We start from the raw sequence: 13,129 nt of genomic DNA, 5'->3' as shown, positions 1-13,129 counted from the left end.
CGTTGCAAGATTTAAGATGAGAAGCATGTAGACATCAATTACTACATCCTAGCTATTGACGGGTCATGAAGATTTCGCCAAATGATAATCCTGTCAATGAAAAACCAACAATTAGTCATCCTTTCTCACATTTGTCTCTGTCTTAATAACGTTTTACTTTTTTCAAGCCCGCTGACTGCTTTACACATTTTAAACTCTCATGAGAGAGCCTCACACCTTTAATTCCAGTTAGTTATACCACAAACATACACAAATTTATAAATGTTTTTGTCATGTATTAATTAGAACACCAAACACAACAATGTAATCAAATAAAAATATATTTTATAAATGTTATTTGATTCGAACCAAATGCCTTCATTCAGAAAAGAAATGACCATCCTCTTCTTTACACCCGATAACATTAAAAATAATTAATACAACGCTGATAGTTTACAAAGTTCAAAATTAAATCTACAATTACAATAAAATATTTGATTTTAGTATTATTCACAATAGCGATGTGATACGAGAATCAAATTCTTAGATGATGAACCTCTTCTTGTCTTAATGAATAACGATTATTTGAAGTTTGAATATTTTCAATATTTTCATTCATAATAAAAATAATATATACATTACAATCAACAGACAATATGTAAAAACTATACAAATTTTATAAAGATCACAAAAAGGTCGTTTGTAATATTTTTCACAAAACACTATAAACAACAATGCGGGGATAAAAATTAGAAGAAAAAAAATAACCACGTAAAAAATAAATTATTCAAAGTAATTATCTTTTTTTAATTCTATTTTTATTCGCTATAAGTACAACCATTATAAATAACTAGGTTTTAATAAATATTCCTTAATAGCTATAATGTTGTTGAATCTTGAACACTTCAAAATACTGATTATTTTTTCAATGTAACTTACAATGCTGAACATTTTTATTGCACGTCATGACCTGGGTGGCTCAAATTAGATTTTTTTTTTTTAATAAATGAATATTTGCCGGTCAATATGTGATAAATAGAATCATACTTATTATTTATCCGTGAAAATATAATCATCCATTTTTACAGGTCGGTTGTGTCCAAGATCGATGAGAAAATTGTAAGTTTGTCTAAGCTGAAAAACTTATAACTTTATCACAAATAGAAAAAAATTTCAAATTTCAATGAAAACTTTTAATATAACAACTAACAGTGTAACATTTGACATTATAATAGACTAGAAAAGTTAATTATGAAAATAACTAGTTCAGTTAAATTATTAATAATAAATTTAACTATTTTTTTGCTTAATTCATTACAGAAAAAACAGATGCTAGGCAAAAAACAAAATCTGAAAAATAATTAAAAGACACCCAGGGTTATTAAATAAATGTTTGGCTAACAATTATATAATTTTGATAACAAAACAAATAAAAACAAGCAAAGAAAAGAAACATATAATCGGAAGACTGAATGAAGAAATCCATTGAATTTTGAGACAATTATTTTTAAATTAGATAACTTGTAAATATCTCATTTAATCAATTGTTTCTCATATCCCAAATTGGCATATATATATGTATACATATTACTTTTTTTTTTCTTAAAGAACTGATTAGACGAAGCTTAAAAATACTTCTCTTGTTGTCCATACACACACTTCAGCAAAAATAAACGTCGGCATATTTGCCACTGTTTATTTGGAAAAATATTGTGCCCACAGTTGCCACAATTAGTGATGCACCATAACTCTTTTGTTATATTTAAAAAAAGGGTAGAGTTGAGAAAATGTGAGAGCTAAGCAGAATTGAAGAAAAACCGACAGAAGATTAAATTAAGCACAGATTGCAGATTCACTGTTGCTTTTTTTTTAGTTTTTTTCTCCGGAAAAGAATATGATGAAAAAATGAAAAAGCTACTAAGTCTAAAAAGAGTCTCTTTGTCTTGACTAAAATATATAAGTTATTGTTAAATTTAATATAAAAAAGAGTTACTCCTTTAATCAAGAAAACACCCCCTCTCATACATTTAACAAACCATTCTAAATCGTAAACAAAAGTTAGGAAAATATTAAGAGACTTAGAACAATATATCACTCATTTTCGAGAGGGCGATGTTGAATCAATCATCATAATCCGATAGGCCGATATTCCTGAAAAGAGGACCTTTCCAAGCGACACAGATACAATAATGTTGAAAAAGTTGAGTGAGCAGCTCCTGCTCATCGAGCATTTCGATTTTCTCGATCCTATGCCTCTCAGCAGGGTCGATGGCAGCGTACACATCCACCATAGTCCATGATTTTGAGCCGTCCCAATTGGTTGAAAGAAATCTTCAAAATAATTTTGATGAAAATATTATTATACGATTATGTCAATAAATAATAATGTATAACTATTACTAACTTCTAAAATGGCTAATAATAATTATTTATAGATAGATAAAAATAAAGGCAATAAATTTTCATAGTTCTTTCTCTTCAAAATATTTTTCACTTCCCTCCCTCTCTCTTTCCAACACACTCACTTCAAAAACCCTCACACCTTCAAAAAGCACTAATCTCTTCAAAAGCTCTCACTTTTGCACCACTCTCTCCAAGAGCTATCACTTCGCTGTGCTCTCTTCAATAGCTTTGTCTCTCCAAAAGATCTACTTTCTTCCAAAGCTTTCACTCTTTTCAAAAGCCTTCACTCTCTTTCCTTCCACTCTCTCCAAAAGCTCTCGCACTCCTCAAAGTGTGTGGTGATTAGTGACCTTTAGTCTATGATTATTCGGAAATCGTGAGATGCAGTCTGGTGTGATGTAGGTTTCAGAAAAACATTTTCTTTATCGTGCCAACGTTTCGATCTTTATTGAGATCATCTTCAGTGCCTGGGATTTACAAACATNAGCTGTGATCTCTTCCAAAGGTCTCACTCTCTCCAAAAGCTCCCACTCTCTTTTTGAGCTTTCACACTATTCAAAAACGTTGACTCTCTCCAAAAGCCTTCCTCTCTTCCAAAGATCTCATTAATTACTGAGCTCTCATGTACACACTACTCTCTTCAAAAGCTCTTTCTCTCTCAAATCTCACACACTTCTCAGAGCTTTTACTCACTTTTTCTTCACATGTTTGTTTTATGTTGTTGAAAAATGAAAAAAAAAATGCAAAAGATAGTTTACCTTCTAGTCTGTGTTTCTAACGACCTGCAGGCATCAACTCCAGACAATGGGCACCCTCTTGCCCTCAGATTTTCTAACATGATCTCTCCAAACCTATCACACATATTGACCTGCGAACAATCGACCAATCAATATTTAACCCCGTCCTGTACCTTCATTTAACCCACTTGTTCATAATTGACAAACAGCGCCGAAGGGAACAGCGTGACAATCCAGGAGAGAAGATTTGAAACTGAAGTTGACTCAATGTAGACTAGAACACACTCAGCGAGGAAAAGTGTGGGCAATTGATAGTTGATCTCAGACTCTTTCAGTTTTGCAGCCACTTCGGTGAGGTTGCGAAGGTCGGCGCCCACCAGGTGATAATTGCCTCCGTGCAATTCTGTCGAACTCAACCTCACCTCTCCATCTTAATTGAAAAATTCCAAACTAAAAACAAGCACTGGAAATTGGCGTTTATTTTTCCGTTTTAAACGTACCTGAAGCACCGAGACCGTCGAGAAGCAGTTTGCTGCGTTTTATAGCATAACATTTCCTCGCAGTTAGAGATGGAAAGTCAATTTCTGTAAAATTATCAAAATTGAAATCCTGCTCCTTCAGCCTCCAGTACAATGTGTCGTATCCAGCTCCAAAACTTATTATCTGACATTTAGGCCCAGCCAACTGCAACAACAACAACAACTAAGTTTAAAAAGATGTACGAAACCTTTCTAAACTATCAATTCAAGAACCAAACAATTACTTTAATTAATTCTTCTTTGTATGTAAGGTTTTGGATGAAATGAAAAAGTTAGATTATTCAGAAATCGTGAGATGCGGTCTGGTGTGATGTAGGTTTTTCAGAGAAACATTTTCTTTATCATGCCAACATTTCGATCTTTATTGAGATCATCTTCAAATACATGTAGGATGTGGAAAAAAGTGAATTTATACAATGCAAAAAATATATTTTTTTTTTAAATATTCAATCAAAGTATTTCTACTCACTCAAAGTGTTTGTTTTCTGCGTAATCACACTCTGAACACGACACGCAAGAATGGCACAATTATGCAGAAAACAAACACTTTGAGTGAGTAGAAATACTTTGATTAAATATAAAAAAATATTTTTTTTGCATTGTATAAATTCACTTTTTTCCACATCCTACATGTATTTGTTAAATGTAAACAATGTTTGTAAATCCCAGGCCCTGAAGATGATCTCAATAAAGATCGAAACGTTGGCCCGATAAAGAAAATGTTTTTCTGAAACCTACATCAAACGAGATCGCATCTCACGATTTCTGAATAATCATCAACTAACTGTCACTAATCATCACACATGAAAAAGTTCGTTCACGTCATGAGCAGGATTTGAAAGAATTAATTTGGTCAATCAGATCACTAAATATAATGGAATTATTTTAATATTATTGATTTTGTACTTTGGTTATTACTGATTTTTTTTTTCTGCCTATCCTCATTGGTTTAATCTGCACTGGCAGACAGAAATAATAATTAGAAGAAATAATAATAAGAAATAAAATCAAATTACAGGTCCCCTCAACCATATTAAATCACAATAATAGCACATAAACTTTTAGATAAATTACAATTAATTTTCAAAAAAATTACATTTTATACAAATATTCTGTCCCAAGACATTTTGGCAAACGAAGAAAAAGTATATAATTTTATAACGAGATAATATTGAAATTCCTATCACACAGTTTAACTGATCAAGTAATTATTTATAATTATAGAATACAATGCACAACAGAATAAACGATAATCAACTAGAATTAAATATAATATCGGATTTACCGGTGGGTTCATCTCAATCACTCTACTAATCTAAAGTCATAAATTCATTATGATTGAAGCTATAATTTTCAAATGTGTTTCAAAGTCTTGAAGGGTTGAGTGTTATGTTGATGATATTCTTCAAAAGGTTGATAAAGGAATTGTGTTTTTATTCCTTTCAAATTCGTTTTATCCCTGATTTTTTAAGTACAATTATGATACTAACGCTGATATTGACCATAACAAGATAATTTCTTACAGTTTAAACTATGCTGATACGATAAACAGTTTAAGCTGTGAAAATGGATGTATTGGAACTTAATCCCCGTTGAGAATCATTTTCATATAACAATTTATAACTAAAATGGAACAACTACCAAAGAGAAACAAGTAAAACACATTTTCAAATATAAAAAAATAATATGTTAATTAAACCTGAATTCATTTTTACAGTTATTTACAAATACAAACTAAAACATAATATATAACATACAAAAGTATGTCTATTATAGATTCAGAAAATGAATTCACTATGGAAAGCATGTTTTTTTTTTAACTTTAGTTCTAATTTTCTTGTCAAGTATGGGGTACCTACCAAATCTGTCAATGCTGGACAGTCAGTATGGTTATTAAAAAATTTCCAAACAAAAACAACTGCCAGTAATTTCATCCTAGATTCTTAAGACAGTAATGTGTAATGATTAAGCTGACAATCTAAGCAATTACTAAAGTACTGATGTGAACCAAGTGCTTAATTAACAATTTCATTATTCAACATGAGTTCACCAACCCGCAGACCAAACCCCATCATCTACTACAATTTCATTATTATTATTATTTTTTTTTTTTAAATATAACTTTATTTAAACTTTTGTACATAGTACCTTATAGTTGTGGCATAATGTTTAACGGCATCAAACAGTTCTTGGATCTTTAAGCTCAGCAGCTCCCCCCATTAATTATTTATACATGATTTAATCTAATTTAATCACAGTTTATCACAGTTAATTATAGTATCATATCGGAGTGTCGTTTGCGCTTGAGTTTGCGATGTGGACCTGCAGGAGGGAGGTGGTCCGGTATTCCTTGGATTTCTGTGTTTGGGTGGGACTTGCTGAACATCTTCCGGTAGCTGTCTCTCAGTGCATGGTCCACTAGAGGAATGTCCAGGTCTCGGTGCAGTGTGGTATTTGGCACATACCAGGGGGCTCCAGTTAAAATCCGTAAGGCCCTGTTTTGAAATGTCTGGATTCTCTTAATTTGGCTGTTCGACGCTGAGGCCCAAACATGCCATATGGGTCGAATGAGGGATGTCGAATGATAATAGTCTTTTGTTGCTCAGACTGATAGTTGGCCTCTTAAGTAGTGGTTTGAGGTCAATTAGTCTGCATCGTGATCTCTTTAGCACATCGTTTATGTGTTGATGCCAAGTCAGCCTCCGGTCAAGAGTAACACCCAGATATTTTGTGTGTGTCGATTCACCGATATTCTTATTATTTAGTACCAGTTGATGTTCATTGGCTTTTTTCAGATAAGTGAACTGGACTAATTTTGATTTATCTGGGTTTAGCTTGACTTTCCACTTGTCCGCCCATTCAGAGACTTGGTCAGTGACTTGTTGCAGGGTCTGTTGTACCTCTGCGCTGGTTTCCCCTGTGCTCAATACAGCCACATCATCAGCAAAAAAATTAAAATTATCAAAATCAAAGCACAATAAGGATACTAGTCAGGACTGTCATAATCCTATTACTATATACTAGTGCAAAATAAAGACTTTTAACCACTGCAACACTTTTAAGTCACCAGTCGTTCTACAGATAAAACCATCATTGAAAACACCGAGCAAATATGACCAGAAACAAATCAACTAATATCAAAAACGACACCAAGATCATTTATAGTATAACATAAGAAGTATTCTGACTAGATGTGTTATTACAATTTTATTATATTTGATTTTTAGTGACTAAACCTAATTTCATTACACTCACCACTACTAATAGCAAGGCCATTCGTTGAGCACCAATCCAAAAATTGACACAAGTCATCTTGCAGAATATGGCAGTCATCAACGGAATTCACAATCTTAAATATTATAATGGTTCAAAGTCAGAACTGAGGAAGACAGTTCATGTTGAACATGACAATAAACAATGCGACTATTTCATGATTGGAGGGAGTTCTCATTTATTATCGCAGAGATATTGCCCAGGAGATCGTCGCTTCCCTACCAACGGTGTTAGGTCTTGTTTTTATTTATTTATTATACAATCAAAGATTATTAAAATTTAATAGTTGCAAATATACTTAGAATAGATAATATAGAGATTCATTATAAAATATAAATAGTTAACTAAAGAAGCAACTAAATTGCTAGTATGAATTATTAAATCAAACATAGTTATAAATATATGCAGTTGACATAATTGGCAGAATACAAACAAAAGTTAACTTAATAAAGATAACTAATTACTATACAATTACTAATATTACTTTTTATCTATGTCTGATGAAAAAAGTGTCACGAGTGGGATTCGAACCAACGAAAATATGGCAAAAAGAGGGAAAATTTGAAAGATTGAAGCTGAGATGAGAAGTTAGTGTTGGAGAGGTTCGAAGTCACTATAGTTTAAGTGGTTAGAGTAGCGGCATATTTAGCTGAAGGTCGTGGGTTCGAATCCCGCTCGTGACACTAACTTTTTCATCTCAACCAAGACTTTAGATAAAAAGTAAAACTAATACTAATATCCTATGTAACTAGCATAACAGAGTAATGTAGAATTAACTGGGGGCGTCGGTGGCCGCAAGGTTTAGTCTTTGACACGGCGCTCATCACTGTAAGGTAAAGGTCCCGGGTTCGAATCCAGCGGCCCTGCATTCGAACCCGACATACTTACAAATGGGCTTTTTTTCAAAAACACCGGCACCCTGAGGGTTTATATGACCTCTGCTGTTGCGAACCCTCGTAAAAAAAAAAAAAAAAAAAAAAAAAAAAAAAAAAAAAAAAAAAAAAAAAATTAATAAGGAATTGTAAATATTAAACAGAGTTATGTGCTTACAGAATGATAATGAGACATAAATAAAATTCATATGAAAATAGCACACAAAATGATCTAAAAAATCTTGATTAAAGAAAGTAATTTTAAAAAATGCTAATATTATCTTGGCATGGGAGATGAGGACAGGCATTACCTTGTGCATTAACCTATTGATGAGACTTTCTTTTATATAATTAGTCTTACGGGCGGGAATGAAGAATATTTCATGTTTTTGGGAGAGAGCTGGGTAACATAAAGTTTAATAATTGGTCAAGCAGACCACAAAACTAGTGAATTTAATAAAGTTTAATTTGAAAAGTAAATAAGGAGACTTGATATGATTATTCAACCGTATATATAAAACAGTTTCATGACTCACTGACAGACAACGCACAGACCAAACCGCTGGATCTAAAGAAATTTCGACATAGATAGTCACTAAGAAAGGATTTTTGGAAATTCCATCTGTAAGGGGACCGTATGGGCAATTTTTTAACATGTATAGACCCAAGTGAACTGAAGAAGTTGAGAAACAAGACATATTAGAAAGCCACACTAGCCCTCTGCATCACATTATAAAGGCACATTAGAATAGATTCCCGCATGAAAATGGATAAAAGCTAGTAAGTTTATCCAGGAAAATGAGGTCAAGGTAAATTCTTCTCTTTAAGGTTTCAGTTATTTTTGTGAACTCTAACGATCTGATGACTGACAAACATAACAATCCATCTAAAATTGGGTCATTGCCGATCATCTTGATATGCCTATCCTCGGATTGTTAGTCTCTCAATAGTTATTTCAATTTAATTGTATGCCAACTTAAGAAAATGAAATAAAATATAATTTAAACGAATCAACTATTTGCGTTACTGTTAATACTTTTTGTGTACAATATGACAACAAATGAGACCAAGCTAGTTGCTTTCTCTAGAGCTAGATTCTCCATGGAAAGTTCAATGATTGGACAATAGACAACTAAAATAGTACAATATGACAGTTACAAAGTAAAACTTATTTTCAAATAGTACATAGTAGTATACAATACCTTAATATAGTATATTATATACATATGTTATATAAAAAATCTTAGTGTAGTACATATTGAAATAGTAAAAATGTAGTAATTTTAATTAAGATCACCATAGGAAAGTCTGGTATAAATTTTGGTTTCCATTCGAAGTTTAGTACTGGAGGTCAGTTTACTCCAATAGTGGATACTATAACTAACGATGGCTTCAACAAAACGATGCACACTGGGACGGCCCTGTTAGACCTCTAAAAGGCTTTTGATAGTCTGGCATGAGGGAGTTATATACAAGCTCATGAAATAGAACTTCCCTTGTTAACAAACAAGACTCATATACTCGTACCTAAATTACAGAATGTTTATAGTACCGCACAACAAGACCCTCTCAGCTCCTTACAAAATCGTGGCTGGAGTCCCACAAGGATCAATCCTGGACCCTATTCTGTACTTACCTATGCCCAAGACACTACTTTTTCAACCTTGCCCTACTAACATCTTCATGTAAGCCAAGCTTAGTAACAAGAAGGCTCAGCTTGCTCCCTTCTGCCAAAGATGGAAACTTAAAATCAACTCCAGCAAAACAGAAGCCATTTTCTAAACCAAAAGAAGACCTGCAGTAATCGAGCATGTCGTGGCATGTGTTTCCCACTGAGGCTTGCAATGTAATTAGAACAATGATGTTCTTTAACGTGCGCACCTGGCAAATGGCCTTATCACATGTTTGGATTCTAAAGGTAGGAGCAACTCACCTCCGCTCACAGGGGTTGTGTTAATCCCATGAGGTTTGGTGTAGAAGCCACCAAACACGCAGACTAACCATCAGACATGACTTCTGCTTGCCTCTTCTGCGGAGGTGGTTTAACATCCATGCATCTAACCATGTGCCACGTAGAAAGAGATACCAAAAAATGGGCTGAAATGTATCAACGGTCTCCCTCCACACTCCAGATCTTGCATGCCAGGAAGCACGAATACATCTTGTGCTTTAGAGCTGTGCGTCATGCTATCAAGGCTACACCATTATTTTTTGCCAGGAAACCCCTCTTGCATCCAAGGGCTGGCAAGGGACTATAGGAGTTTCCTACAGTCCCGGGTAAATGGATTGAGAGAAAAGGATGTGCCGAGACCCGAGGCTTACCTTTTCAGGATATATATACAGGAGTCTCTAATGTAATCTATTGCTCATTGTTTCCTTGATCCTCAATCATTGAGGTTCAGTTCCTCTGAAGGATATTATGTCGTGGCAGCAAGAAATAGCATTCCCTGGTCAGGCCGTGTAAAATACCTGGGCTTAAGTACGGATACCCATCCCTAAAGGGTCCGGGACTTGGTCGGTTCAAGTGTCCTGCATAAACCTCTTGGACTTGTTCACAAACCCCAAGATTTTGGACCATTTTATCTTGGGGAGTGATTTGGCAATGTCCTCTCCTTCAAAAGTTTCAAATCTATGCCTGGCATACCTACCACACTCTGCGAGGTAGTGCCTTGCCGTTTCTTCTTTTATTTCACAGAAGCGGCAGAAAGGGTCTGGTAAAATACTCATTATGAAGAGGTATCTTCTCAAAGGGCAATGGACCGTCAGGATACCTATCAGCCTCCTAATTCCCCTCCTTGAGTTAGAGAATAACCATTTTGCTTCCTTTGGTTTGATTTCCTTCAGAGACTGCCTATGTCCGGGGGACAGATTCCATTCTTTCAGGAATTGTTTCATGCCCCAGCAATTAATACTCTCTTTCGCTGTGCTTATAGAGTGGGGTAATACTGGTTGTGGCCCGACAAACGCGGTATTTGAGCCTTCTTTGGCCAGGCTGTCCACCTCTTCATTGCCATAGTGTCCTTTATGTGCTGGTATCCAAACGAAAGTTACCCTATTCTCATACCTGGTAGTGATCCTATTAATAAGTTCAAGTTTCCTCCACCAGCCGAGATGTTGATAGCTCTTTATGTAGTGACTTAAGACTGGCCTGAATGTCGGAACTTAAGTATGGATAGCAGCCTGACATTCACCAGACATGTGGCAGATAGAGTATGCTGTGGAAAAACTGCTATCTCCTCTATCACACTTTTAATAAAAAGCTCCTCTACAGCAGTATTGTTATGCTTCTGTACATGTGCCCTGTTTGGAACATCACTTGCTAGACAAACCTCAAAGCAAGTGACCCAAAATAAGTTTTTGAGGTTTGTCACCTGCCCAAAATAAAGACCATTGCCATGGAGGTGAAGTCAAGAACGCTACGCTTCTTCAACAGATGTGCTACTAGGAGGAATGCCCTATGCAGAGTAATAGGAGCCTTCAATCTTAATAAATGCAAGAAGCACCATGTGTAAAGAGCATTCTGCTTTGAGACTGAGCTGTGATTTTTATGACATTTGTGATACTCCATTAATTGCTGTGATATTCCTATAATTTCTGGTCTGTAAATGTACATAATCTTTTTATTTATTTATTAACTTACTTGGGCCCTCAAAATCTATTTTGCGAATTCTGTTAGCTAATTTTTTTACCTTTTCCCACTTTTTAAAAACCTCACTGTAACTATTTACCACAATTTAAACAATCTAAAGAATTTCTGGTTGTAGTTAAAGTGGCCTTCCCACTCTCACTTAAATCTGTAATTTTGTACTAAATAAAATAAATATTTTTCTAAAAAATTAATTTTAATTTAGTTGGATGCCAAGTTTTTTTTTCCTTACAGTTCATACTTTTAATGTTGAACATGGCAATAAACAATGGAGGTGGAAATAAATTCTTGCATAAAGCCCAGTATAAATCGAATGATTTGTCATGTTGCAACATGACAAATTCTCTTAAAGAGGCCTAGAGAATAGAATATTTAAAACAAAAAATGTACAATTGACATGAGAAAAGCTTACTTTGAGGAATTTCCTTATGAAGAGAGAGACGCCTTCCGTCCTGGCGTAGTATCCCCTGTTGATCTCCGGCGGTTTCCTCTCAGTACCTCGGACGAGTACTGGTATGAATTTGTCGTTCCAGTATCCGAGGCGGACGGCGGATCGCTTGCACTCGCTCGCGTCGTCGTTGGTGGATTGGACGGCCTCGTCAGTCGCCATCTCGGCTCTTCGCTCCGACCCTCGGCCCTTTAACGCATTCAAAAGTGAGACTCCCTGATTGAGGAGTACGGATGACGGATGACAGATCGGCTGGGTCGCGGATAACAGTAACCTTCCTCGGGTCTCGGGATTGAGAAGGCAACCTCGGACACAGCTGAGAGTCGAGACGGGTTGACCCAGATTCCCGCAATCAAAGCTCACCCCCGGCGCAAGGCGAAACACGACGGACCGTCTCTCTCATAAAGAAAAAAAATCGATAAAAACTATATTGTTCTGAAATGAATTTTTTTTTAAACAACTCACTCTTTAAGCGTGGATACAATCTATTATTCAACTGGTTTATTTCTGTTTTTTTTAAATCTATAATTAAAGATAATTTGATTGTGAGATGCGGTCTAAACATAACACATTTCTATAATTAAAACAGAATAGTTAAGATGAACCACTATTTAATTTTTCAAAACTATTAAATTTGCCAGTCAAAAACTCACAGATACTTGTCATACCTTGACACAGAAATTCAAAGCCTATTTAGTACAAAATAGAGCAAAAATATATTAAGATATTTTATTTGACATCAAACTTAAATCATTATTACCAAAAAAATGCACCAACAATATGAAAATATTTTAGAGCAGAGAAAATGGTAAAGTTCTACTGAACCTCCTTTAGAAAAAATATATTTGTAGATACACAAGCCATAGATATTTATGTATTATGTGATGCCATGAATTCATTTTATTTGACATCAAATTTAAATCATTATTACCAAAAATGTGCAGCAATAATATGAAAATATTTTAAAGCAGAGAAAATAGTAAAGTTCTAGTGAACCTCCTTTAGAAAAAATATATTTGTAGATACACAAGCCATAGATATTTATATATAAAGTGATAACATAAATTCATTTTATTTGCATCATACTTAAATCATTATTACCAAAAATATGCAGCAGCAATATGAAAATATTTTAGAGCAGAGAAAATGATAAAGTTCTACTGAACCTTCTTTAGAAAAAATATATTTGTAAATGTACAATCCATGGATGTATAAAGGGTGTATAAAGTGAT

At 34.4% G+C, this 13,129-nt stretch overlaps 1 protein-coding gene across 1 annotated transcript; it reads right to left on the bottom strand.

Moving 5' to 3' along the window:
• Positions 1-2,043: 2,043 nt before the first annotated feature.
• On the bottom strand, positions 2,044-12,286 carry LOC106668668 (leucine carboxyl methyltransferase 1). Its single transcript, XM_014397627.2, has 5 exons — positions 11,862-12,286; positions 3,620-3,803; positions 3,308-3,549; positions 3,141-3,250; positions 2,044-2,310 (listed from the first exon to the last, which is right to left on the bottom strand). The coding sequence occupies exons 1-5, from the start codon at positions 12,057-12,059 to the stop codon at positions 2,100-2,102; spliced, it is 945 nt and encodes a 314-aa protein (XP_014253113.1). The 5' UTR covers positions 12,060-12,286; the 3' UTR covers positions 2,044-2,099.
• Between the last annotated feature and the right edge of the window lie 843 nt (positions 12,287-13,129).

The sequence above is a fragment of the Cimex lectularius genome, unplaced genomic scaffold (assembly GCF_000648675.2).
Source record: "Cimex lectularius strain Harlan isolate CLEC.00 unplaced genomic scaffold, Clec_2.1 scaffold111, whole genome shotgun sequence".
Classification (NCBI taxonomy): domain Eukaryota; kingdom Metazoa; phylum Arthropoda; class Insecta; order Hemiptera; family Cimicidae; genus Cimex; species Cimex lectularius.
Note: the sequence above shows the minus strand (reverse complement) of the source record. Positions and strands in the feature narration are given on the sequence as shown.